The sequence below is a fragment of the Phasianus colchicus genome, chromosome 2, assembly GCF_987193195.1.
Source record: "Phasianus colchicus chromosome 2, bPhaCol1.hap1.1, whole genome shotgun sequence".
Classification (NCBI taxonomy): Eukaryota; Metazoa; Chordata; class Aves; order Galliformes; family Phasianidae; genus Phasianus; species Phasianus colchicus.
Window position 1 is genome coordinate 107,107,685 of NC_143437.1, and position 25,316 is coordinate 107,133,000.

The following is a 25,316-nucleotide window of genomic DNA, read 5'->3' on the forward strand; positions in this document are numbered from 1 at the left end:
CCTGAATCTGTTTCTAGAAATAAGGCTGGAAATCCTGATATTTATACACATTCCTTGACAGAAAGGAGAGCGTTAAGGAGGAGCATGACTCTGCTGTTGTCCAAGGACATATTGTTTGCTACACAGTGGGCTATTATGTCACTCCAACCCAGTGGCCACCTGACAATGAGACACCCACTCTGCACCCATTTGTCACTGGTTCTGTGAAGTAGGGCTGTGCAGACTCCTTCAGAGCAGTGCTGGCACAGTCAGGCCCTGAGTGTGGGGCCACGGCTCGGCTGTGATGGAGAGTGTCAGAATGACAAGGATGAGAGTGCCATTCTGGAGAAGGACTGGTAGTCCATGGGCCAATGCCACCATATGCATTCTCAACAGTATGTCAAGACATAAATCCTCTACTCAGATCCAGAGTACTGTGGCAGTGGATAAGAAAGGTGTTAGAAAGCTGAAATAACTTTCCTGCAAAAAATCTCTGTGTATCTCTTATTTAGCTAACACTCCAACCACTCCCACTTCTTTACTGTCAAACAGTGCTTGGATCTTATATACTGAGTCCCTGCCCACGGCACAGAGTTGGAATGACATGATCTGTAAGTTTCCTTCCAACCCAAGCCATTCTATGATTCTATCTGAAAGTGAGATCACTAGTCTAAGCTAATCAGCTGTGGCTTAATTCACTTGCCTGAATGCAGATAGACAGGACCATTCCCCAGGTTTCTCCTACTCATCAATATGTCCAAGGGATATGGAAGCCACACTCTGCAGATAAATTAATCAGCAAGTCAGTCCTAGTTTCTTATTCTCCTAAACCCTCTGAATGTTGGATTTTAAATGTAGATGAGTAGAATGTAGCAAAGAAATAAGTGCAGAGATGATCAAAAGCAGCCCGTGCTTCTGTTGCTTACTTAGAATCTCCATCACTATAAAAGTGAAAAGAAGTCCTAGCATTTACATCTACATCAGCTTGTGATTTACATGTCACTTCATAGGGTGGCTTGGGTTGGAAGGGACCTTAAAGCCCATCCAGTCCCAACCCTTGCAATGGGCTGGGCGCCCCCACCAGCTCTGGCTGCCCAGGGCCCATCCATGGCCTTGGGCACCACCAGGGATGGGGCACCCACAGCTCTGGGCAGCAGTGCCAGGGCATCACCACCCTCTGAGTAAAGGATTTCTTCCTAACATCCAACCTAAATCTCTCCTCTTTTAGTTTAAAGCTATTCCCCCCTTCTCCTATTATTAATAGTAACAGGAGTGTAAATTGTCAATCCTCCTCCTGCTTATAAGCTCCCTTCTTTCTTCTTGCAGAGAAGCAAAGAAATAGCAGCCACAGCACCTCCACCCCAACAAGCAACTGAACCCGAGCAGTCACTGTAAGTTGTGTTCCCTGGCAGTGACTGAACCTTTCAAACCAAACAATGCTGGCACTGCCTTGTACCATTCCCTCCAGCACTGCCTGGGAGCAGGTTGGGTTTATCTGCCCTGGGGAGCAGGACTAACAGAAACATTTGCTACTCATTCTGAGTAGGATTGATTTTGAAATGAGTCCACTTGAATCTTGATGCTCTGGATGTCTACAGTCCTTTGACAGACGACAGACATCTGCTCAACACAGTCTGTGGAACTGGGAGAGTCAGTCATCTCACAGACCAGAAGGTTTTCATTTAGGAGAGTTAAACCACACACTGAGGTCTCTCCAAACCATTGGCTGACTGTTCCCAGTGACTGTGGCTGGGAATGTGTCATCATTTGGGTTGAGTTTGGAATACCCTTCTAACGCTCTGTATGGAATCACGGGGACACAAGCAACCACACCACACAAGCAGGGGTTACATCTTTTTGTTCTCTTTATTGAGAGGAGGGGATGACACGTGGGTCAGAGCATGGAGAAGCTGCTCCCAAAGCCACCGCGGTGCCTCCTCTCCCCCAGGGGCTCCTCCTCAGCCCTTATTTCCACTTAAAGCTGAGAGGCAGGCAGCAGTGCACCTTGCAGTCGGAGGAGCGGGCCCAGACCTCTCCCTTGGAGCACTTGCTGGAGCAGTAGCCGGTCTTCGGGCAGTACTTCAGGACCTGCCCATAGCCTGCGAGGGGAAGCACAGAGTGTTTTTGGCTCAAGGTGCTGCTTCCAGTGCCACCTCCAGGCACAGGCAGTGCTCAGGGGGATGACTGCCCAAGCACAGAAGTTGGAAGGAAGCTTGAAGAACACAAGCTCAAGAAACTAAGTGCATCTCCCTCTCCCCACCGCTGGTGACTACAGGGCGAGCTGATGGTGCAGATGTGGATGAGAAGTGAGATCTGAAGGGGGTTCCTAAGGCCTAGCTAGGGAATCTTAGCCCAAAGTCACATTTTGCCTTCTGTAGAAGGACCAAAGTCACAGAAAGAATCATTAACAACTATAGCTGTGCCACATCAGTAAATCAGATACGCCCAGGACTGCTCCTTGATACAGAAATCAATTTGAAGGAGTACTCTCTTGTACCATGAACCTCTCGTAGCTCCCAGCAGATTTATCCACATCTGTACACTTACTGAGAAATGGTCTGTCCTGGGCTCACTCCCAGACTGAATACTGAAGTTATTCTCACTCAAATCTGCCTGAGCTAGTCCTTATTTCACAGCCCCATTGCTGATGTACCTGAACTGGTGATAGCAATCAATCACCTCCCACGGTGATAGTATATTTTTGAGAGTTTAAATCACTTTAAACGAACGAATCCCAGTTTGTATCAGCTCATCTTGCCCCATTTGCCCTCTTACCTGGGGTGGCCAGGGAGACCAGCAGGAAGACGGAGAAGACGAGGTAGAGGAACCTCATGGCTGGAGGTGAGCTGGAGTCTGAGCGAGGCTGGAGAGAGAGGAGCTGCAGAGGTCTCAATGGGAAGAGGTGGTATGGAGTGAAGCTGTGGCTGCCAGTATTTATAGAGCGTTCCCCTGCCGAGCAGAGGATGCTAGGGAGGCGTGGGAATCCATCCAAGATTGTGCTGTTTGTGGCCGGACGCACAGCTGTGGAACGAGTACCAGAACTTCCCGCATACATCCAGGTGTGCTGGCAGCCTCCTCAGGTCCAGTTGCTCAATATCAGGCACCATTTCAATACACTGCCTCTGCAGAAAGCACGAGGGAATAGGGACTGTCAACAGCAGGACTGGTGGGATCGATGCGTCACAGAATCATAGAATCACAGAATGGCCTGGGTTGAAAAGGACCACAATGCTCATCCAGTTTCAAACCCCCTGCTATGTGCAGGGTCGACAACCAGCAGACCAGGCTGCCCAGAGCCACATCCAGCCTGGCCTTGCATGCCTGCAGGGATGGGTCAGAGGGACCCGATGGACAGACATCTGTGGGAAGAATAGGATTGATATCACAGGGCTTGGGCCTTTCTCAGCCTCTGGCAGAGATGCAGCAGAGCTGAGCCATGGCCACAATGTACTGATAACTCTCCCTATTGTTTGGACGCATCACCATGAGAAGCTGGCTGCAGGACTTGCTGTGAGCAACCTTGGCTTGGGAAGGACCTGGGGCCTGTGTGTCCATCCCCAGTGTCACAGGAACCAACACAGCTCTACTTTAGCAAACCTCCATGTAACCCCTTCTGTTGCCCCTCACCCCACTGATGAGCACTAACCCCTTTATCCAGCACATGGGTGAGCTTGCTATTTGCAGACATTATATTCATTATCCCTGCCCCACAAACCAGTCAGTTCTCCAGTATTTTATGACTCAAAAGCTGGGTGGGATGTAATGGTAAAGTATGCATTTATTAGGAAATTACCCCCCAAAAAGCCCTCTATCACATTGAGCATATGAAACAATTAAAAAACTCATGAAATAAATGCAAACTCAGAAGTCAGATCTAAATCCTCCTTGAAGAAGTCCCCAGATTTCATGTTACTGCAGGCTGGAGAGTTTTATTGATTGAAAACACACATTCCTGCACTCTTTCCGTGCACTTGTCATAGAACTGTCGAACTGAGGAATTGTGTGAGTTGGAAGAGACCCTTCAAGGCCATCTGTCCCACTCCCTGCACTGAACAGGGACACCCACAGCTCCATCAGTGCTCAGAGCCCCATCCATCTTGGCCTTCATCTTTCTATTGGCTTCAGTCTTCTCTTACGGGCCCTATCTTCTTAATCTCCTGTCATTTTCTCAACAGCCTTCAGCTCTTATCCTGCTGAAATGAACTATGGTACATGGACTGGCTGGATGCCTTTTGCAAACTCAGCTCCTGTTTATCCTTGTGGGACAATTGGTTCTGTCCTCCCAGCACCATGACATTGCTCCTTTGTTTTGTTCCTGCCTATGACCCACTGCAATCTGATTATTTTTTTTTGCAGGCTCCTTGTTTTGCATTCTCCAGCTAATTGCTCTTGTTTGTACAAGAGAAGGTAGCTTTCCCTGTATTTGTTTTATTATTTCTTAAGCACAAAAAGATCCATGGGATTGCTAATTCTGTCCTTTAATGCTTTGAAGTCCCTTTCAACTTCTTATCTATGAATATATTCAGTAGATTCTATAGATGACCATAAAAATCCTTAGGCAATACAGTACTGGACTCACTACAGATTTCTGACCAGATACGGTGTGCGATTCCATTTTCTTAGCTTCATTTAGATATCTGCTTATCTCATTTAATCAGCCTTTTGGAAGACATTCAGACAAAATTACCTAAATATCTCTCAGGTTATTGTTGTGGAGCACCAGGTTGGGAAAGACCCCCGAGGAACCTCTTTGCCAACGCAGGGATGAATGCAACCTGAAAACAATTCTCTGTGATGGATGCGATCATAACATCACAGAATCATTACAGCTGGAAAAGATCTCCAAGTGCAACCCCAGCCCACCCCCACCATGCCCACTGACCACATCCCTCAGTGCCACAGTCCCACTTTGAACCCTAAAAGGGACGGTGACCCCCACCACCTCCCTGGGCAGCTGTGCCACTGCAGCACCTCTCTTTCTGAGAAGAAATGTTTCCTAATATCCACAGATCAGATGTCCCAGCCTTACAGAGCAGGGTGCTGGGTGCCCACAGGTGGATTTGGAGGAGGGGCATTGCACCCACACGTCCAGGTTGGGGCTGGGAGGTGAAGCCCACTGGAGCATGGCCCCAGGCGCCAGGCATCTTTGGCAGTGGGTGCAGCAGGTCGGGGTGACATTGCACACACCAGAAAGCAAACACTGCCTCTTTGGAGATGGCTTTGGTTGCGTTCCTCCTCCTGCCATGCTGCTCGTATCAGGAATCCCTCTATAAAACCCAGGGTCTCCAGAGCTGCCCACTGTGGCAGTGCCAGACCTGCTTTGCTCTGAGCGTGCTGAGATCTCCGCTCTCCTCCAGACATGAGACTGCTCTGCGTGCTCTTTGCTGTGCTCCTGCTCTTCTCCTTGGCCACCCCAGGTAAGCCAGCAATGCCATCCCCAGGCTCTGAGGATGCGGGTGGGTGCACAGCCTCCAGCAGAACCATCCCCAAATGCTTCCCTTGGGTCCCTGAGTTTTAGTGGCACGTAGTTATAAGGGTTATACTGGAAGCATCTCCTGATCTCCTCCTTTCCATACTATAGCATCAGCCCTTCCTTTCCCTTCTATCCTCTGACCACAGCACCCTGTGCCTCCTGTCTTTCCCCTTCAGTCTGCATTTGGGCAGAAGGTGGTGATGCTGGCACTGCAGCTCATCTCCCTGCTTCCCTCTGCTCCCTTCTGCTTCATAGAGCTGAATGCCCAGTGTCCAGCAGGGTCAACGGGGAAAGAAAGCACTCATCCTACCCTACATGAGCACAGTGTTACGAGCCAGCAAAGAGATAATTCCTGATTTTTGGGCTCTGCTCTCTCACGTGTTGTGTTATCTCCTGTCTCCATCTCTCCCACCGCAGGGTATGGGCAGCACAAGGGCACCTGCAAAGGGTACTGCGCCTCCGCATGCAACAAAAAGGATGAGTGGACGTTCCACCAGTCCTGCAAGAAGATGTACTGCTGCCTTCCCCCTCCCAAAAAGGGAAAATGATGGCCAGCGGGTCCAGCAGTGGAGCAGGAGCGGCTCTGGCAGAGGAGCTCCCAGCGCTGTGTTTGTTGAGTGACAGATGGTGGTTTTTTGCTTTGAAATAAATACGAGTTGATGTGATTTCTGTGTGCTGTGTGGTTCGTGCACCTCTGGGTAGGTGAACCAGGAGGGGCTCTGCAGCATCCCTGCGTAACACACCTCAGGTAGCTCCAGACCTGGGACTGCAAAATAACACACCGGGTGGGAAGAGGTTTTGGGAGCCCTGCTTTGAAGCAGAGCGTGGAGTAGTTGAATGGATTGCCTACTATTGCATTTTCCTCCATCACAATTTAGTTAGAGATGACACAACAGCCCCTAGGATCCCCTCAGTCCCATTCAGCCCTTGGCCCAAGGATCTCAGTCCCACCAAAGAGGTAGAGGCTGGGGTGAACAGCCATCTCTGCACCCCAAAAGTCCCACTGCCAGGCTGTCTCTAGAGCATCCTCACCCAGTGCAGGCACCCAGGTTTCACATCCTGCAACTGTCTCTGGCACGCAGCAAAGCAGGGACTCGTCAATGCAATCCATGACCAAGTGCCCATGGGCCATGACTGCATGTCCATGTCCATCACCAGAAGTCAAGTATGCTGTGACCCCTCAGGGATCACCAATAACAGAAGAAAAGTTGCACAGTTCTTCAGTGCCCCCCATCCCTACCTCTCCATCACACAATAAACCTGCTGCAGGTTCTGCATCCAGAGGAGCTTAAGAAGCAGTATCAGAGGGTGAGATGCTTTGTGCCAAAAAGGATCAACTCCTGACTGCCCTGTGGGACAGACAACAGTGCTGTCCAATCCTCCAGAAAGTAAAACGAGTTACCAGAAATGGGGCCCTTCATACAAAGCAAAAGGCTCCAGCACTGGTGCACGATGTGCCACTGTGAGCTGCTCCCATCCTGCTCACCTGGCAGCCAGTAAGGAGCAGTGGTTTGCCAAGCTTCCCCTGGCCCCAGACAACAGGTTCTGAAAACAAAGAAAGAGCTGTGTGCTGACATTGAGATGACACAGCCACGCAGGGCTGAAATGATCAAACATTAAAACATGCAAGAGGAAACCTCAAACCACAACAGCAATGAACCCTTCTCTGTTTCTTTGCCATTATTCCCCAAGAAAAATATAACATGAAGAAAGCAAAAAGCCCTGTGAAAATGAATGAGCTGCAAAATGGGTTTTTGAAGAAGCATCTCTTGCTCTGGTGAATCTCCAGCCTTCCAAATGCATTCTGCAGCCAAAGAAAGTTTCTGATACCAATGGCTGATTCCAAATTTCCATTGTTAGGAGAAAGAGAGCTCTCCCCATCATTACTGCCCTGCTGATGTTACTGATGTGTCCTCAGGAGAAAAAAAGTGAGGAGCAGAGACCAAGGGACACTGGATGCTTATTGCAACGTTTTGGCCTCCAAGGTGCTTTCTCTGTGGTGTGGGAGTGATGCTTGTCCACACTGTCTTCCCAAAAGGGCAACAAAATGCCCCTCTGCAAATAGCATCCAGGAGGTTCTCAAAGGATCCTTCTGGGGGTAAGCTAAGAGCTGATGGGAGCAAAAGATCAACCAGTCTCTTGAAAGGAAGGTCATTAATAAACATCTTAAATAGTAACCCACATTAGCATCACACATTGTACAGCATCATTTTGATGGTGCATTACTTGCTGTGTGCTTTGGGTTTGATGGTGTGTGGTAGGGCTGGGAGACATGACTCATTCTTGCTGGAGTTGGGATCTGATACAAAGATTTCAGAAACTATGCTCAGACCATGACTGGGAGTAGATTATGCCCAGAAGTGAATTAGTGTTCGCGTGGATGAAAGGCATGGCAGCCCAAATCAACACTGTGACTGCAATGCAATTGTAGGACACGGATGTTGAAGTATGAAGACCCCATTAAAATATCACAGAATAGAACCACAGAAATACCAAATTTGGGAAAGACCTCCAAGATCATCCAATCCAGCCATCCACCTACCACTAAACCATGTCCCTCAATACAACATCTCCATGATTCTTGAGCACCTCCAGGGATGATGACCCACCACCCCCCTGTGCAGCCCATTCCAACACCTGTCCATTCTTTCAGAGTGGGTTGAAAAGGAGCACAATGCTCATCCAGTTCCAACCCCCTGCTAGGTGCAGGGTCACCAACCAGCAGACCAGGCTGCCCAGAGCCACATCCAGCCTGGCCTTGAATGCCTCCAGGGATGGGGCATCCACAACCTCCTTGGGCAACCTGTTCCAGTGATATGCCCTCTTCATTTAAAATTTCAGCCATTACTAGATGGATATTTATGCCTTAGAAAGTCAGCACTGATAAATTACTGCTGCACAGTTTTTCTGTGTTTGCAGGGAGAAAAGTGCAGTTATGGGCTCAAGCCACACGGAAAGGCCACTATTTCTGTGCTTAATTGTGATAAGAGAGCTAGATAAAAAAGGGGGGGAGGGTGAAAAGAGGACAAAAGGGACAGCTAAAGGAGTTAAACCTTTGCAAATAGATTATTTGCAAGCACTGCGGGAACAATTTAAGGCCACTGTGTTGGAGATTCAGAGAGAATGTATGACACCTATTAAAATAAAAGCCCTGAGAAAGAGCAGAAAGAAAAGGTCACAGTAAAACAGTGGGATGAGGGAGGTTGTTAGAAGGAAGAAGTTGAAATTGTGTCCAAATGCAAAAAACAGAAAAGGTAATAAATTGTGCCTGACAAAAGCAAAGAAGCCTCCCCACATAAGCATTTTATTTCAAACGTATCAGAGCAGGAAGCTTAGTGAAGAGATGAAGGGCAGGATATGGCTAGAAAAAGAAAAGCTATTCCATGGATGTTAAATGAGACATTATGGAGTCATAGGATGGTTTGAGTTCGAAGGGACCTTTAAAGGCCATCTGTCCCACTCCCTGCACTGAACAGGGACACCCACAGCTCCATCAGTGCTCAGAGCCCATCCAGCCTGACCTCGGCTGTCTGCAGGGATGGAGCATCACCCCCTCTATCTATGCAACCTGTGCCAGTGGCCCTTATGGAAAATAACTCCTTCTTTATACCCAGGCTGGCTCATAAACCTGCTGATGAACCCCAGCAGAGATAGATGAGAAGTGATGCACATCAAACTCATTTTGATATCCCTGTGCAAGGAGAAGGAAGTGTCTGAGGCACTGAGACTTCTACGTGCCACTCAAAGAGAGAAACGGGAGATCTGGGAGCCTTCAATCTCCTCCTCGTTGGGAGGTGAAAACTGGAAGAAGCCCTGAGGGGTCATTGCTTTGCTATGAGTACAGACTGCACTCAGCCTGACAGCTCCATGTCCCCGTGCTTTGGACTGAGATGCGATCCGTTCTTCTCCTGCTGCTCCCAGGGAGGAAAATTCCATGTTTTCAGCCCTTTTGTTATCAATTTTGTGCAAAACCAATGCTGAGACAGGATGTTAACGGGTCTTTGGGGTGTGCTCAGGGAACCACACTAATACTCTGCCTGGGGTCAACAACAAGCACCCACACCACACACACAGGAATCTTTTTGTTCTCTTTCTCTTTATTGAGAAGAGGGGATGACACGTGGGTCAGAGCATGGAGAAGCTGCTCCCAAAGCCACCGCGGTGCCTCCTCTCCCCCAGGGGCTCCTCCTCAGCCCTTATTTCCACTTCAAGATGGGAGGCAGGCAGCAGTGCACCTTGCAGTCGGAGGAGCGGGCCCAGACCTCTCCCTTGGAGCACTTGCTGGAGCAGTAGCCGGTCTTCGGGCAGTACTTCAGGACCTGCCCATAGCCTGCGAGGGGAAGCACAGAGTGTTTTTGGCTCAAGGTGTTGTCTCCACGTCCCACTGTCCCGTTCCCTAAAGCCAACGGAGCCCCTGCAGCCCCGACCCTCATCCCTCCGCTCTCCCACCACCCTCTGACTTCTCTCCCAACGCAGTGCCCTCCTACCTGGGGCGGCCAGGGAGACCAGCAGGAGGACAGCGAAGACGAGGCAGAGGAACCTCATGGCTGGAGGCGAGCTGGGGTGTGAGCGAGGCTGCAGAGAGCTGGAGGAGAGGAGCTGGGTGCTGCTGAGGGCACAGCTGGCATCCTGCTACTTATAGGGAGCATGAGCAGAGGGGAGGGCTGTGGGGAGGGCCTGCTGCTCACCACACCTCTCTTGGCTCCCCATGGCAATGGGAATGGCACTGAGCCTGCCTGATCTGAGGGAGCATTTGGACAGTCCTGTCAGACATAGGGTTTGCACTGTGAGAGGCCCTGAGTGGAGCTGGGAGTTGAATCTGACAGAATCACAGAATGGCCAGGGTTGGAAGGGACCTCAAGGATCATGAAAGTCCAACCCCCCTGCCACATGCAGGGCCACCAACCTCCTCATTTAATGCTAGTCCAGGCTGCCCAGGGCCCCATCCAGTCTGACGATCCTGCTGAGTCCCTTCCCACCTGAGGTACTCCGTAGTTTTCCTTCCTTCTCCCCTCTGCTGCCTTTTCTCCAGCTCTTGTTTCTCCCATGGAATGGAGCACCTCAGCATCTCCCAGCACTGCTTCCCTTTATCTCTTTGCAGACTCATCTGGACTCAACCTTTCGAATCCTTGTGCCTTAACTCAGGGAAGGAAATTACAGCTGCTCCTTTTGTATCCAGAAGAGGTGGATCCACACACTGTGGCTCTGCATGCTGAGCCAACGTTAGCAATAAGCAGTGGTGTTCATTTCAATTCAAATATGAATACCGTGAATAAGGGGTTCTCCTAATTCAAGAATTTATAGGAACTTACACATTCCATATCTGTAAGATAAACAATTGCTTGTCAAGAAAAAATAAAGAGGGTGTTCTGCAGCTTAATTCAAATAAATAGCATTATTCATTTAAGAAACTTAACAAATGACTGAATGATCTTATAGGTCTTTTCCAACCTTAGTGATTCTGTGAAATGTCCAGTTGCAGAAATGAGCAGAGTTATTTCCCTACAGTGCTCATGGGAAACTGGAATAGGACAGAGGGAGGCAAAGGGGAGAAGCAAAGGAAGAACAAGAGATCTGGGATGGTATGGGCACAGACAATTGGGATTAAAACAGAAGAAGCAGAGAAAACTGATAAAAGGGCAAAGGAGAAAGAGAGGAAAGAGTGAGTTTTTCTCCAGTTTATTCTTCAGAAAAGTTCACATACATGATTTATGGCTTTTGGAGTCCTTACTGCATTCCACTACAGTTTGCCTTGAGCAGAGCACTGTGAAGGTGGTAGTCTTGAATTGTGAGCTTCCAGCTCTCCCTGCTCCATCTCGCTTCCCAGCTGCAGTGTTAGCCAGCTGTGCATGGAGAAACACCAGAGAAAAGCAAAGCAGTGAAGAAAATGTTCGTGCCAGGGGATGAGATGAGATCTCGGCACGCCAGGAACACAGAACAATCCTCACCAGAAACAGAGACAGAGATGCTAATTAGAGGTGTATTCCTGATACGAGCAGCATGGCAGGAGGAGGAACGCAACCAAAGCCATCTCCAAAGAGGCAGTGTTTGCTTTCTGGTGTGTGCAATGTCACCCCGACCTGCTGCACCCACTGCCAAAGGTGCCTGGCGCCTGGAGCCATGCTCCAGTGGGCTTCACCTCCCAGCCCCAACCTGGACGTGTGGGTGCGATGCCCCTCCTCCAAATCCACCTGTGGGCACCCAGCACCCTGCTCCCAGCAGTGGGCTCTCATTTGACCTGAGAACTATTTGGGTGTTTTTTCTCAATTTTTCCCCCAGTATCAATCATGACTTTGTCTTAAAGGAAATGAAAATAAAACGGTCCATGACCATCAGTTACTACATTTCTAGTTACCATGGCAATGGTAGAAGGACATCTCAGAAGGCTGTTCTGAGTCCTGATCTAACCAGGGTCTTCATTACCAAATTGCATAATGAAATAAAGACAGTGCTTACTGAATTTGCAGACAGCAGGCTGGAGAATGCTGGCAATCAGCACTGTTCACAGAAGATTGATGGAGAAGTTGGAACAGGCAGTAAGTGACAGTGCAGCAGTTCTGCAGGAGAGCTGTGGAGCTGCAGTGGGCAACAAGGACACAACTAACAGTACACCATCCTGCCATGGAGATGGAAAAGCAGGATTATAGCTGGGCAAGCACTTACGGAATCACAGCATCATAGAATGGTTTGTGTTGGGAGGAACCCTTAAGGTCAACCAGTTCCAGCCCCCTGCTATAGGCAGGGACACCTCCCTCTAGACCAGGTTGCTCACAGCCTTACCCAGCCCGGTCTGGAATGCTTCCAGGGTGGGAACATTCACAGCCTTCCTAGGCAACCTGTTCCAGTGTCTCACCACCCTCACAGTAAAGAGTTTCTTCCTATTATCTAGTCTAAATCTGCCCTTTTCCAGTTTAAAGCCATTTCCCCTCATCTTGTTGCTATCTGCCCTTATAAAAAGTCCCTTCCCAGCTTTACGCTCTCTTCTGCTGTTGAATTGGATCCGGATCCAATTGTGGTGGATCATGCACGAATTTCATGAGTTTCACAGAATAGTCTAGAAGAGAGTCATAGAACAGAGTGGAAGGCAGTTGTGGACATCATCTGGTCCTGCCAGCTGCTCAGAGCAGAGCAAACTTCCAAGGTAGATCAAGTGCCCTACTTGCTTTCTGAACACACAGACAAATTCTTCTCCCACAATGAGCCATGGCAGTGAGTTGCACCACCCAGTTGTGTGCGGTGTGAGAGAAGACTTTCTGTGTTCAGTGCATCATCCTTCCGTATGTTGTCTTCTGCTTCTTTTGTTATGAGAAATGAAAAATCAACACTCTCTCTCTGTTGCAACACTCAAAGTTTTGCAATGCTGTCACTGTGTCCAGGCTTCTGAGAGAATACTCTCAGTGTTTCTCCCCATAGTGAGAGAGCACCACAAAACACCATTGAACATGATGCCAGTTAAATTTACAACATAATCATAGAATCACAAAATCACAGAATTGATTGGGTTGGAAGGGACCTCAAGGATCATGAATCTCCAACCCCCTGCCACATGCAGGACCACCAACCTCCACATTTAATACCAGACCAGCTGCCCAGGGCCCCATCCAACCTGGCCTTGAACAGCTCCAGGGATGGACGGGGCATCCACAGCCTCTCTGGGCAGCTGTTCCAGCACCTCACCACTCTCATAGGAAAGAACTTCCCCCTGACATCCAACCTAAATCTTCCCTCCTTCAACTTAAAACCAATTCCACTTGTCCTGCTGTTATCTCCCCTTTCCAAGAGTTGATTCCCCTCCTGTTTGTAGGCTCCCTTTAGGTACTGAAAGGCTGCAATGAGGTCACCCCACAGCCTTCTTTTCTCCAGGCTGAACAAGCCCAGCTCCCTCAGCCTGTCCTCATAGGGAAGATGCTCCAGTCCCCTGATCATCTTTGTGGCCCTATTCTGGACCCTCTCCAGCAGCTCCCTGTCTTTCTTGTACTGGGGAAGGACTTTGCACTCGTGCTTCCTGAGATGATGAGGAAGGGGACACAGACCCCAGGTCTGCCCCAAGCCAAGACTACTCACACCAGGTTCCCTCTCATGTCTGGACCCACAGGTCTAAACCACAATGAGAGAATTATTGCTGCATCATATCCACTGCTCAGCCCTATTGCATGGAGTTACATCTCTGCCAAATATTGAGAAACACCTGAATCCCTGTGACAGTGATTGTGATTTCCATCAGGTTCTTCTGCCCCAGCAGATCCATTCTACCTGTTCTCTGGCCTTTTATCAAAGTCAATGGTTTTCTTTTGAATTTGGTATTGATAGCAAGGCTGGGGGGGCAGAGTGCTGCCAGCAGACCCAGTGTTGGGGAGAGGGACCAGCAGGCGTGCAGTGCAGTGAGCCATGGTATGGTGAGCAGCAGGCCCTCCCCACAGCCCTCCCCTCTGCTCCCTATAAGTAGCAGGATGCCAGCTGTGCCCTCAGCAGCACCCAGCTCCTCTCCTCCAGCTCTCTCCAGCCTCGCTCACACCCCAGCTCGCCTCCAGCCATGAGGTTCCTCTGCCTCGTCTTCGCTGTCCTCCTGCTGGTCTCCCTGGCCGCCCCAGGTAGGAGGGCACTGCGTTGGGAGAGAAGTCAGAGGGCGGTGGGAGAGCGGAGGGATGAGGGTCGGGGCTGCAGGGGCTCCGTTGGCTTTAGGGAACGGGACAGTGGGACGTGGAGACAACACCTTGAGCCAAAAACACTCTGTGCTTCCCCTCGCAGGCTATGGGCAGGTCCTGAAGTACTGCCCGAAGACCGGCTACTGCTCCAGCAAGTGCTCCAAGGGAGAGGTCTGGGCCCGCTCCTCCGACTGCAAGGTGCACTGCTGCCTGCCTCCCATCTTGAAGTGGAAATAAGGGCTGAGGAGGAGCCCCTGGGGGAGAGGAGGCACCGCGGTGGCTTTGGGAGCAGCTTCTCCATGCTCTGACCCACGTGTCATCCCCTCTTCTCAATAAAGAGAAAGAGAACAAAAAGATTCCTGTGTGTGTGGTGTGGGTGCTTGTTGTTGACCTCAGGCAGAGTATTAGTGTGGTTCCAGATAGAAAACTGAGACATTGCTTTGGTGTCCTTCTAAGATGTCCTTGTTCATAGCCCTGTGTCCTAGCTATGCATATATGAGTGCAGGTAATGTGCAGGCCCACTGGAATCTTGTACTCCTGGATTGTGTGGGGCAGCTGCTATCACCATGAGGCCACCTGCAGCAGCCAGCAGTTCCAGCTGTTACTTACATGCACAATGCACCAAGTGGCCTGCGGCAAACTTTTCTTTCCTTTTCTTTCAGTAAATGGAGGGACAGCTTGAGTAAAGCTAACACCATTTCCCATGACCTCTTCAGATGCCATATAGAGAATGAATAAAAGGAGTGCTGAAAAGAAAACCATAACCTCTGCAGCAGATTTCAGACTTGAAAAGGAGCTGCAAACTGCCTCTTGTCCCACGTTTCACCCTCATAGACTCAGAATCACAGAGTATCCCAAGTTGGAAGGGAGCCACAGGGATCACTGAGCCCAACCCCATCTCCATCCAGCACAGCCTAAACGCCATGGCTGTGGGCACCCATTGCTCCCTGATGTCCAGCAGCTCAGGGCTGTGCCTGCTACACTGGGAGCTGTGCAATGCCCACTGACCTCCAAGGCAAATCTGTTCCCTCACCCTCACTATAGGTCTACCTATATGCCTGCTTCAAAGCAGTGGGTTTTGAGGTCTTCTGCCACACAGCAATGACAGTAGTCGGATTAATTAGACTCGTATGTAGCTGTTAATTATTTGCTTCAGGAAAGGCAGATGCAATGGTTGCAGTTTTAGAAAATAATAGCCTTTTAAATTATTCAGGAAGTGAAATTATGTTGGTCTTTGTTGTTTTTGAGCTACAGCACTTGTTTTTCACCTGCAATAAGCAATGTTGGTCACATTTCTGAGGAGGAAGGAGGACAGTAAGAAAAATCTCTCTCCTCTCCTCTCCTCTCCTCTCCTCTCCTCTCCTCTCCTCTCCTCTCCTCTCCTCTCCTCTCCTCTCCTCTCCTCTCCTCTCCTCTCCTCTCCTCTCCTCTCCTCTCCTCTCCTCTCCTCTCCTCTCCTCTCCTCTCCTCTCCTCTCCTCTCCTCTCCTCTCCTCTCCTCTCCTCTCCTCTCCTCTCCTCTCCTCTCTCTCTCTCCCACCCCACCCCACCCAATGCTACCCATCCCATCCCATCCCACCCCATCCCCTTTCAAGGGTGTCAGACACCTCCAAGCTATCAATGCAAAGCCTTTTTGTCATAAATGTTCACACAAGCAGATACAAATATTCATCTAGTTCTTCCAAGAGCCTGTGATTTATGTTTTATTTAATTGGTGGTGCTCAGAGGACCTCCCTTTTCCTCTGCTTTTGGCTCACTTAATCCAGCAAATGAAGACATATCCTCTTTTGTTACTGATTACTCTGACTCTTAAGAACTAAGTTTTCTGTCTATGCACAGCCTATCTGACTAAGAAGAAGCATCAGGAGGTTATGTCTTTAATTAAAGTGCTCCCTTTGGTTTTTGGCATTTCCTTCCTGTGAAGACACTTACACCCTGCACTGGACAACTCTTGCACATAGAACTTTGATAAACCTCACTGATTTCATCTCCTTATCTTTCCTGAGGGTAACCTTTCCTTCATCTTACTGCATAAATCCACACCCTTTTCCAAAGCATATCCTTTCCAGTAGCATCATCAACCACAAGCATTTAAATATCCTTGCATCTGTGAAGGAAAACTGGACTGTATCAGTAGAAGCATGGCCAGCAGGTCAAGGGAAGGGATTCTCTCTATCTGCTCGGCACTTGTGGGACTACATCTGGAATCCTGTGTCATTTTGGCCTCTTCTGCAAGGAAGATCTCAATAAGGGCACAAGTGCTGCTCTGTTTCTCTCTGAAGTTTGAACCCTCTGAACTCTCTGTTGCATTTGTCTTCCTAAGATCTGATGCCTTCTCTTTTTTAAACAAGCTATTTCATCAGGTTGGTCTGCTGAAATCTATTCAGCTGAGAACCCTTGATGCATTTTATTTGTATTCTTGCTTGTCTGTTTGTTCCTAAAGCCTTGCACAATATTGAGATCAGATCATATTCACATGGATGGCTTTATTCTTCTCAATCAGAACTGTAATTGTGTTTGCTGTTCTTAAACTTGTTTAGTCACACTCTTATCAGATCCCTGAGAAACTCATGCAACCATAGAATTCTTGGAGTAAGAAGGGACCTTTAAAGGTCATCTAGTCCAACTCCCCTTCAATAACAAGGATTCCTGTTGCTTCACTGTGTATTACAAGCCCCTCTTCTGAATTTGGGGAAGGATAATACTGAATGATCTTTATGAGACCCTTCTATCCTATCCTATCCTATCCTATCCTATCCTATCCTATCCTATCCTATCCTATCCTATCCTATCCTATCCTATCCTATCCTATCCTATCCTATCCCATCCCATCCCATCCCATCCCATCCCATCCCATCCCATCCCATCCCATCCCATCCCATCCCATCTTCTAAATAAGACTGTCTCTGAGACTGACTTCCAGCAAGGCCACTTCCAATTTTCTTCAGTTTTCTGAACTTACTTCTTCCTGGACACTAAAACAAAATCAGTCGGCTGTGCTTGCACACTTTACAAAGCCATCCCACTACAATAGCAGCTCTGCTTTGTCTCTGATCTTACAGCTCCAGAGACTTGATAGTGAGCTATAGCCCAGCTTGACTTTTGCCAGTGCTCACTTTATGTCCTTTTTGATTTTCACAATGACAACTCATTGCTCTGAATTTATCCCACTCACTATGACAGGGAATGGAACAAAAGGCATTTCAGCACATAGGAGCATGGCTGACCCTGCTGGGCTACCCTATTGCTTATCTTTTTGTCACATACAAGCGTGGGCACTCTGTCCATTTGTTCTTTATTAACTGGAACTGTTAATTGGGTTCTGAATGAAAAGATTTTCAGTTCAGAACATGCAACAGAGAGAACATTTACTCCCAAGCTGAGCACCTTTTTTTCTCGTCAGACATAACCTCAAGCTACTGTACTCAGCCTAGCAGACCCTAATGCAGTCTATTCAGATTTGATCTGAAGTATTCACCACAATCCAAAATCACTGCTGAATGAATGGCCACATGCAGCTCTACTCCTTGACTTCTAATGCTACATGCCATTTCCCCTGCTTGTGTAGTTCCTAGGACCTGTAGACACAGACTGAAATGTGCAGCTGCATGCTTCCCATTGCCCAGTGTGCACAAACCCAAAGCATTTGTAGGAAAGTGCAACTGTGGGAAGCATGGCTGCTGTGTAGAGATGCTGACCTGGTGGCCAAGGAGGGCTTGTAGAGGAAGAAGAAAGATGGTCAGCTGTTTCTTCTCTCCTCTTCTACAATATCTGGGTGTCTCATCACTGGAGGTGCTCAAGGCCATGTTGGATGGGGCCATGGGCAGCCTTATCTGGTGCCTGACTTAGTGGTTGGCAATCTTGCCCATGGCAAGGGGTTGGAAATAGGTGTTCTTTGAGGTCCTTTCCAACCCAAGATTTTCTATGGTTCTATGAATCTATGGAAATGTGTTGTTCTCTGCTCATTCTAAATTAAATGCGAACTGCTTTCACTGTTTCTGTCTCCTCCTGGGGAATTCAAGTTCACCAACTCACTCGAGCAAAGCTTACTAGAATGAGACTTACACGTTGGTGTGTCTGAAGATTAGAAAGACACCCTGGAGGTGACTAAGTGGTTCCTGGAGTAGCTATTCAACTCACCATAAACGGTGACATTCAGAAGATACTCTCCTCTGGTTAGTCAGGGTCCCAAAGAAAACCACAGCTATAACCTGAAAGCATATAGGATGTGTAGAGACTATAAAGGGGAACATGGGGGTGTGTAGAGAAGAAATGAACTCTTTAGCCCCTTACCAGAACCATGGCGATCCTTTTCACTTTGTAGTGATGAAACAGTAGTTAAACAGGCTGCAATCTGCTATGAGGCAGCTTGCCAGGTTTCACTAGTTCTTATCTTCCAGCATAAAATCCCTTTATTCCTTTTTTTTTTTTTTTCCTTTTTAAGCAGAAGACCAAATCTCCATCAAGCCCAGGAGGGTTTGGTTTTGAAGATAGATTAATTTATACTTTTCTAGAGGCAATTCATGATGCAGCTTCCTCAGGAATGATTTGGTAATTTCCTAAATTGGGTCAGACTCCAAGAGCCCAGCTTTGAAGACAGGAGGAATTACCCTGGTGTATGCACCTCCTGGGACTCAGAGCTCCATATCCTATGGAAAAGCATGCAGAATTATGCTTTGAAAGCACCACAGCTTTTATATACTAACAATAAAAAAAAAAAATCAGAAGCAGATTGCTGTATCAGCTTATATTATCCTCATTTGCTCTTTCAAGAGCAGGTGGAAGAAGAGCCCTGCTCACTTCAATGATGTAATGCTTTCTCCTGGACTCCAGAGAAATCACTCGTCTCTGTTACAGACTGCAGTCACTGTATAAGTGTCTGTTTAATTACCTTTCCATTTAAAGCCATGCACAGGTTGAGATCATTTCATTAATTTCTCTCCTCTCCTCTCCTCTCCTCTCCTCTCCTCTCCTCTCCTCTCCTCTCCTCTCCTCTCCTCTCCTCTCCTCTCCTCTCCTCTCCTCTCCTCTCCTCTCCTCTCCTCTCCTCTCCTCTCCTCTCCTCTCCTCTCCTCTCCTCTCCTCTCCTCTCCTCTCCTCTCCTCTCCTCTCCTCTCCTCTCCTCTCCTCTCCTCTCCTCTCCTCTCCTCTCCTCTCCCTTCTCTTTCTCACACTGCTGTCTGATGCAAAACCTTTATAACCTCAGGGATTTTTCCTCTGTGCCATTTTCTTCCCTCTGTGTCTCTCCCTCCACCCTGGGCTCCTTTTCCTTCTCAGAAGGCAAACATTGAGCCTGAGAAGGAACCGTAAGACCCCACTGTGTTGCCTCTTCCTGCATGAGTGAACTCCAAGTGTTAAATCATAGTCACAGCTAAGCCTTCAGAACATTCATGCTTCTGCCTAATAAATCAGCTCAGACCCCTATTAGGTGGCCTAAGCTGATGTTATAAACAACTCCATTCTCTATAGAGTTGGAGTTTTCTTTTTCTCCTTCACAGCGTGCAGAAAAGCCAACTGCAGGTATCAGAAAAGCTTTCCACATGGGTGGTAGGGAGTGTTGGGGAAAGTTCTGGGGACAGTTTGTATCAGAGCAATTGTTCTCACTCAGTCAGAATAATTGCATACAATTTTGGCATCAGGCTGTCCATGCGCTTTGGATGGCCTGCCCTGAGGATACCCTGAGAGCACAGACAACTATGGATTTTTCTTTGAATTCTATCATAGAATGGCCTGGGTTGAAAAGTCCCACAATGCTCATCCATTTCCAACCCCCTGCTATGTGCAGGGTCACCAACCAGCAGACCAGGCTGCCCAGAGCCACATCCAGCCTGGCCTTGAATGCCTCCAGGGATGGGGCATCCACAACCTCCTTGGGCAACCTGTTCCAGTGTGTCAGTACAGCCAGTTCCACTACAAGAGCACAGAGACTGATACTCCAAAAGCAAATCCCTCTTTGGGAAGCCAGGACACCTTCATGCCCAGTGTGTGGTTAGAGCACGCAGGCTTCATGGCTGCCTTGGCACTCTGGATTTCCCACAACAGGAGTGTTCTCTGCAGACTCAAGTGGGTTTCAGCCACAAACATCCTTTTTTTCTTGCCTGCTGCTCCTCCACTCCTCGTCAGGAAGATATCGGAGAGGGAACAGTGTGTTCTTTGGATAATCAAATTGCAATCTGTTTCAGGAATGAAAACATACAAACAGCAGAGCCCTACAAAAGTACTAGTGCTTCTCCAAGAGGCAACTGGTCGTGAAACTGTGGCAGATGGAGGGTGATCCTCTGGTATTCTGCAGCCAATTATGCTTTGGATATGACAGGCAAAACCATGCTGATAGGAGCAGAAGAGGGGAGAAGAACTCATTCACTGAGAAGCCCAATATCATGCTAATTGCCTCCCATGTGGGAGATGTGTTGCCTTTCGTAGGGGGAGAGGAACCTCCATCAGACCAACCTGAGAAGTGTGGCCAGAAACCCAGACAGTTCTCCAGCCAAGAAATGGGAACATGGCAAGTGCCCTCCTACCCCCATGGCCAGACAACTCTCCTGGCAAGCCCCTGCAGGATGTGTGAGAGATGGCCAGGAAGCAGATGGCTGGGAATTTAGGGACCTGGAAGGAGGACTGTTGGGCATATAGCACAGAGTGCTGCCTCAGCTGCATCTCCTCCTGCCTGGGCATCTCATTGTATAGGCTACTGCTGCTTGAGAGGATTGCTGTTTCATAGAAGGTTCTCTAGGAGCAATTACCAACTGCATGGAGTTTTAACAAGTGGTGGATTCTGAAATGGGGGTGGGGTAGCTCTGGTTATTTGAACAGACTGAGAGGAAAGAAGCTGGGGAGCAGCCCCACAGAAAGAGATCTGGGGGTCCTGTGTGGAGCCAGGAGTTGAGCTCAGAGGACCATGTGGGTCCTTTCCTACTCGGGATATTCTATGATTCTTTGGAGCTGCCAGCCTTCATGAGCTGGAGAACTCTGATTAATCCATTACCTGTGTGTGTGCTTTTTTGCACCAGAGATATGTTGTACTCTTCATCATGTCTTGCATATTCTCTGCTCTTTAGAAGATTGTAGTGACACTTAACTGCAATACCAGGCGTTGTTGCAGTACTCCAGGAGGAGTCTGCTCCAAACTTTCCTGCTCTTTATTTCACAGGAGGGACAACAAGCCTTGGAGAATGGTCAGGCTCAGAGTGGGGAGAGAACAGAGCCAATTTATTTTTTGACCTGGCCTTGAGCATCTCTAAGGATGGGGCATAAGGTCCCAAGGAATAAGGGTGGGGCACAAGGAAGAAGGGGCTGTATGGAGACCACTCTCCTGTGCCTGAAGGTATCACCATATTACCAGCCCTCCTGAAATGGCAAGCTGGGTTTTACATTGGTGGCTTCAGATCTACAAGATGGGTGGAAGTCAGACAGGAGATGAGCAGCACAGCAAATGTCTAGGGCTATCACCCTCTCTGCTCCCTGTGGTTTGGTCTTGGAAATGATGGCAAATGGAACTAGAAATGAGGGCAGGTAAAATGAATACTGGATCCCAAGAGAGTATGCTTTTCATTTTCTTTTCCAGGTTTGTTTAGTCAGGCTAAGCCAAGGATTTCTATTGGACAGCTGTACCCATGCCATGCACTTGCATGGGAACCTCCACTGTGAATCACAGAATCATAGATTCACATAATGACTTGAGTTGGAAGGGACCTCAAAGATCATGAAGCTCCAACCCCACCACCACAGACAGGGCCACCAACATCCACATTTAATACTAGACCAGGCTGCCCAGGACCCCATCCAACCTGGCCTTGAACACCTCCAGGGATGCACCCGTCATGGTAAGGGACACTGAAGCAGCTCTTCATTGTGAGCCAGGACAAGGTATAGGCAAGCAGCACTTTAATGCTACACCTCATGACCAAAAGATGAGAGAATTTGTTTAGCTCTGAATTCCCACCAAAGGCTTCCCAGGCTATCATGCAAAATGCAGAGAGAAATGGCACCGTGCTGCTTCGACGCCATTCCAGCACTGCACTAAAAAAGTGCAGATACATTTTTAAGTTACACACCAGACTGCCATGCTCTAGTAGCTCCAGAACTGGGAGAGAACTCTTTTCTCTTACAGTAGCTGATGATGTGGGGCAGTGCCAACACTAGAAGAAGAGTATTAAACTCGTCTATTATGAACCTTTGCCTGTATCTGTGAGAAGAAAATGCCATTAATTAGACTTTCAAATTATGCTCAGATATAGAAATCATCTGAATTGCCAGCATTAATAAGACACGCAAGGAAGAGCCTGGACAAACTGAGATTGAACTCACCAACAGAGGTGATTATACAAATTCAGGTCACTGTACCTAAATAGCCCTGCAATCTCTCTCCTGTGCAATTGTCCAGAATTGGCTGTCATCAAAAGCTGTCTGTTTGCATCTGCACTGATCGTTCCATGCTGTTTCCATCATGTGGGGACTAAACAGCCTTGATCTTGCCCACCAAGGTAATCGTAGATAGGATGGTATGAAGCAACTATTATTCTCTGACAAAGAGAGCTGTGGATATGTCTGATAAGATGATCTTCATGCTTTATTATCCTCCAGAGATAAGCAGACTGAGGAACTGGAGCTTCTTGTGCTGAGCAAGACCTGTGGTTCTACACCAGTGCCCGCACCTTGTGTGGCCAGTGTGCTGCAAAGCAGGCAGAGCTCTTCTTCTGCAGTCAGCTGGTACCTGCCTTTGTCCTGTGCCACTGCTGAGAAGCTCCCTTCTGTATGGGAGCCCTTCTCAGCATATATGCCAAATTTCAGCACTACCCAACTCAAAACTCTAACTTTACTGGAATAACCCAGGGAAAAGTGCTCTTTAACATCTTTATCAATGACATCAATGACAGAATCGAGTGCACCCTCAGCAAGTTTGCTGATGACACCAAGCTGAGTGGTGCAGTTGACACAGTGGAAGGAAGTGATGCCATTCAGAGGGACCTTGACAGACTTGAAAGGTGAGCGCGGGTGAACCTGATGAGGTTCAACACGGCAAAGTGCCAGGTTTGAGAGCAGCCCTGCTGAGAAGGACCTGGGGGTCCTGAAGGATGAAAAACCTAACCTGAGCCAGCAATGTGCTCTTGCAGCTCGAAAAGCAAATGATATTCTGGGCTCCATTAGAAGAGGGGTGGCCAGCAGGGACAGGGAGGTGATTCTACACTGTGAGGCCCCATCTGGAGTACTGCATCCAGGTCTGGAGCCCCCAGTACAAGAAAGACAGAGAGCTGTTGGAAAGGGTCCAGAGGAGAGCCACAAAGATGATCAGGGGACTGGAGCACCTCCCTATGAAGACAGGCTGAGGGAGCTGGGCTTGTTCAGCCTGGGGAAAAGAAGGCTGCAGGGACCTCATTGCAGCCTTTCAGTGCCTAAAGGGAGCCTACAAACAGGAGGGGAGTCAACTCTTGGAAAGGGGAGATAACAGCAGGACAGGGGGAAATGGATTTAAGTTGAGGGAGGGAAGATTTAGGTTGGATGTCAGGGGGAAGTTCTTTGCTATGAGAGTGGTGAGGTGCTGGAACAGCTGCCCAGAGAGGCTGTGGATGCCCCGTCCATCCCTGGAGGTGTTGAAGGCCAGGTTGGATGGGACTCTGGACAGTCTAGTATTAAATGTGGTGGTTGGTGGCCCTGCCTGTGTTGGTGGTGGGATTGAAGCTTCAAGATCTTGAGGTCTTCCAAGCTGGGACATTCTGTGATTCTGTGACTCTGTGAAAAATGCACACTTGTCTCTCTGCATCTTGTGTACAGGCATTAGAACATACTGCCTAGGGAAATAGTGAGGTCACCATCCCTGGAGATGTTCAGGAATCGTGGGGATGTGGCATTGAGGGATGTGGGCAGTGGGCATGGTGGGGGTGGGTTAGGGTTAGGCTTGGGGATCTCAGAGGTCTCTTCCAATCTTAATGGTTAGAGAACCATTAAGGTATCTCATGCCATGGAGTAGCAGCTACAGTCAATTCCTCTGACACTGAGAAAGTTTCAGGATGATGCACAGGATGATGCTACCACAGTGCAAGGAGCACAGGGACAAGGGAAATCATACAGTCACACACAATCACTTAAAGCCCACACAGTTCTAACCCCTGCTGTGGGCTGGGTGTCCCCCCCAGCAGCTCAGGGCCCATCCATGACCAGCAGTGTCGGGGCATCACTGTCCCCTAAAAACTCAGATTATGGCACAGGCTGAGATTTATGTTTGAAAGAGAAAGTGGATTTATACCAGAATTTTCAAAGAACTTTTCAAAAATGAAAGGCTGAGTGACCTGGATCTGTTCAGCCTGGGGGAAAAGAAGACTGAGGGGGGATCTGATCAATGTTTATAAATATCTGAAGGGCGGTGGGAGGCAAATGGATGAGGTCAGGCTCTTCTTGGTGGTGCATAGCAATAAGACAAGGAACAATGGCCTACAACTTGAACACACAAAGTTCTGTACTAACACGCAGAAGAACTTCTTTGTAGCAGGGGTGACAGAGCACTGGCACAGGCTGCCCAGAGAGCTGGTGGAGTCTCCTTCTATGGTGACATTCAAGACCTGTCTGGATGCCAACCTATGTGACCCATTGTAGGGAGCTGCTTTAGCAGGGGGTTGGATTCAATGATCCATTGGGGTCCCTTCCAACCCCAGCAGTGCTGGGATTCTGTGATGATAGAGAAGAAAGCCAGAAGCAGGCTCTGTGTTTTCCTCAGGCAAAGAGCAGCAGGCAGTGCTTGGCACGCACCTCGAGTGCTGTGTTCAGATTTGGGTCCCTCACTACAGAAAGACATCGAGGCCTGAAGTCTGTGCAGAGCAGGGCGATGGAGCTGTGAGGGGTCTGGGGCACAAATGTTCTGAGGAGTGCTTGAGGGAGCTGGGATGGGTCAGTCTGGAGCAGAAGAGCTCAGGAAAACCTCAAGGAGGTGTGGTGAGGTGGGGTGGCGATAGGATGAGGAACATTTCTCCTCATAAAGAGCAGTGATGCAGCGGCACAGCTGCATGAGGTGGCGGGGTCACCACCCATGGAGGTGTTCAGAACCGTGGGGATGTGGCACTGAGGGATATAGCGGGTGGGCTGGGTTTGGACTCGGGGATCCTAGTAGTCTTTTTCAACGTGAGTGACTCCATGCTTCTACAAACACGGGGCGGGCGATGGGCGGACTGGACACCGCCCATCCGTGCGCTCTGCGCTCTCCCCTTCTGTCCGCCCTCCTCAGCCCCG

General features: G+C 48.8%; 4 protein-coding genes across 4 annotated transcripts; 2 read left to right on the forward strand and 2 right to left on the reverse strand.

Moving 5' to 3' along the window:
• Window positions 1-54: 54 nt before the first annotated feature.
• On the reverse strand, window positions 55-3,034 carry LOC116235595 (uncharacterized). Its single transcript, XM_031603820.2, has 2 exons — window positions 2,755-3,034; window positions 55-2,078 (listed from the first exon to the last, which is right to left on the reverse strand). Exons 1-2 carry the CDS (start codon window positions 3,032-3,034, stop codon window positions 1,945-1,947), a joined length of 414 nt encoding a protein of 137 aa, XP_031459680.1. The 3' UTR covers window positions 55-1,944.
• A 2,285-nt stretch (window positions 3,035-5,319) lies between these two features.
• LOC116235596 (small basic protein 1-like) lies at window positions 5,320-6,232 on the forward strand. The gene is made up of 2 exons (XM_031603822.2): window positions 5,320-5,396; window positions 5,870-6,232. The coding sequence occupies exons 1-2, from the start codon at window positions 5,339-5,341 to the stop codon at window positions 5,998-6,000; spliced, it is 189 nt and encodes a 62-aa protein (XP_031459682.1). The 5' UTR covers window positions 5,320-5,338; the 3' UTR covers window positions 6,001-6,232.
• A 3,108-nt stretch (window positions 6,233-9,340) lies between these two features.
• LOC149919259 (meleagrin-like) lies at window positions 9,341-10,065 on the reverse strand. The gene is made up of 2 exons (XM_090136733.1): window positions 9,940-10,065; window positions 9,341-9,782 (listed from the first exon to the last, which is right to left on the reverse strand). Exons 1-2 carry the CDS (start codon window positions 9,995-9,997, stop codon window positions 9,649-9,651), a joined length of 192 nt encoding a protein of 63 aa, XP_089992859.1. The 5' UTR covers window positions 9,998-10,065; the 3' UTR covers window positions 9,341-9,648.
• Window positions 10,066-13,874: 3,809 nt separating this feature from the next.
• On the forward strand, window positions 13,875-14,742 carry LOC149919260 (meleagrin-like). The gene is made up of 2 exons (XM_090136734.1): window positions 13,875-14,043; window positions 14,201-14,742. The coding sequence occupies exons 1-2, from the start codon at window positions 13,986-13,988 to the stop codon at window positions 14,332-14,334; spliced, it is 192 nt and encodes a 63-aa protein (XP_089992860.1). The 5' UTR covers window positions 13,875-13,985; the 3' UTR covers window positions 14,335-14,742.
• Window positions 14,743-25,316: the final 10,574 nt, after the last annotated feature.

What these genes read in the sequence shown, in the direction of transcription:
- LOC116235595 (XM_031603820.2), bottom strand. Translation starts at nt 3,034, where the DNA reads ATGTATGCGGGAAGTTCTGGTACTCGTTCCACAGCTGTGCGTCCGGCC. An exon ending in GGTCTCCCTGGCCACCCCAG is followed by an intron (nt 2,079 to 2,754) that starts GTAAGAGGGCAA and finishes TTCCCCTCGCAG; the next exon opens with GCTATGGGCAGGTCCTGAAG.
- LOC116235596 (XM_031603822.2), top strand. Translation starts at nt 5,339, where the DNA reads ATGAGACTGCTCTGCGTGCTCTTTGCTGTGCTCCTGCTCTTCTCCTTG. An exon ending in CTTCTCCTTGGCCACCCCAG is followed by an intron (nt 5,397 to 5,869) that starts GTAAGCCAGCAA and finishes CTCCCACCGCAG; the next exon opens with GGTATGGGCAGCACAAGGGC.
- LOC149919259 (XM_090136733.1), bottom strand. Translation starts at nt 9,997, where the DNA reads ATGAGGTTCCTCTGCCTCGTCTTCGCTGTCCTCCTGCTGGTCTCCCTG. An exon ending in GGTCTCCCTGGCCGCCCCAG is followed by an intron (nt 9,783 to 9,939) that starts GTAGGAGGGCAC and finishes TTCCCCTCGCAG; the next exon opens with GCTATGGGCAGGTCCTGAAG.
- LOC149919260 (XM_090136734.1), top strand. Translation starts at nt 13,986, where the DNA reads ATGAGGTTCCTCTGCCTCGTCTTCGCTGTCCTCCTGCTGGTCTCCCTG. An exon ending in GGTCTCCCTGGCCGCCCCAG is followed by an intron (nt 14,044 to 14,200) that starts GTAGGAGGGCAC and finishes TTCCCCTCGCAG; the next exon opens with GCTATGGGCAGGTCCTGAAG.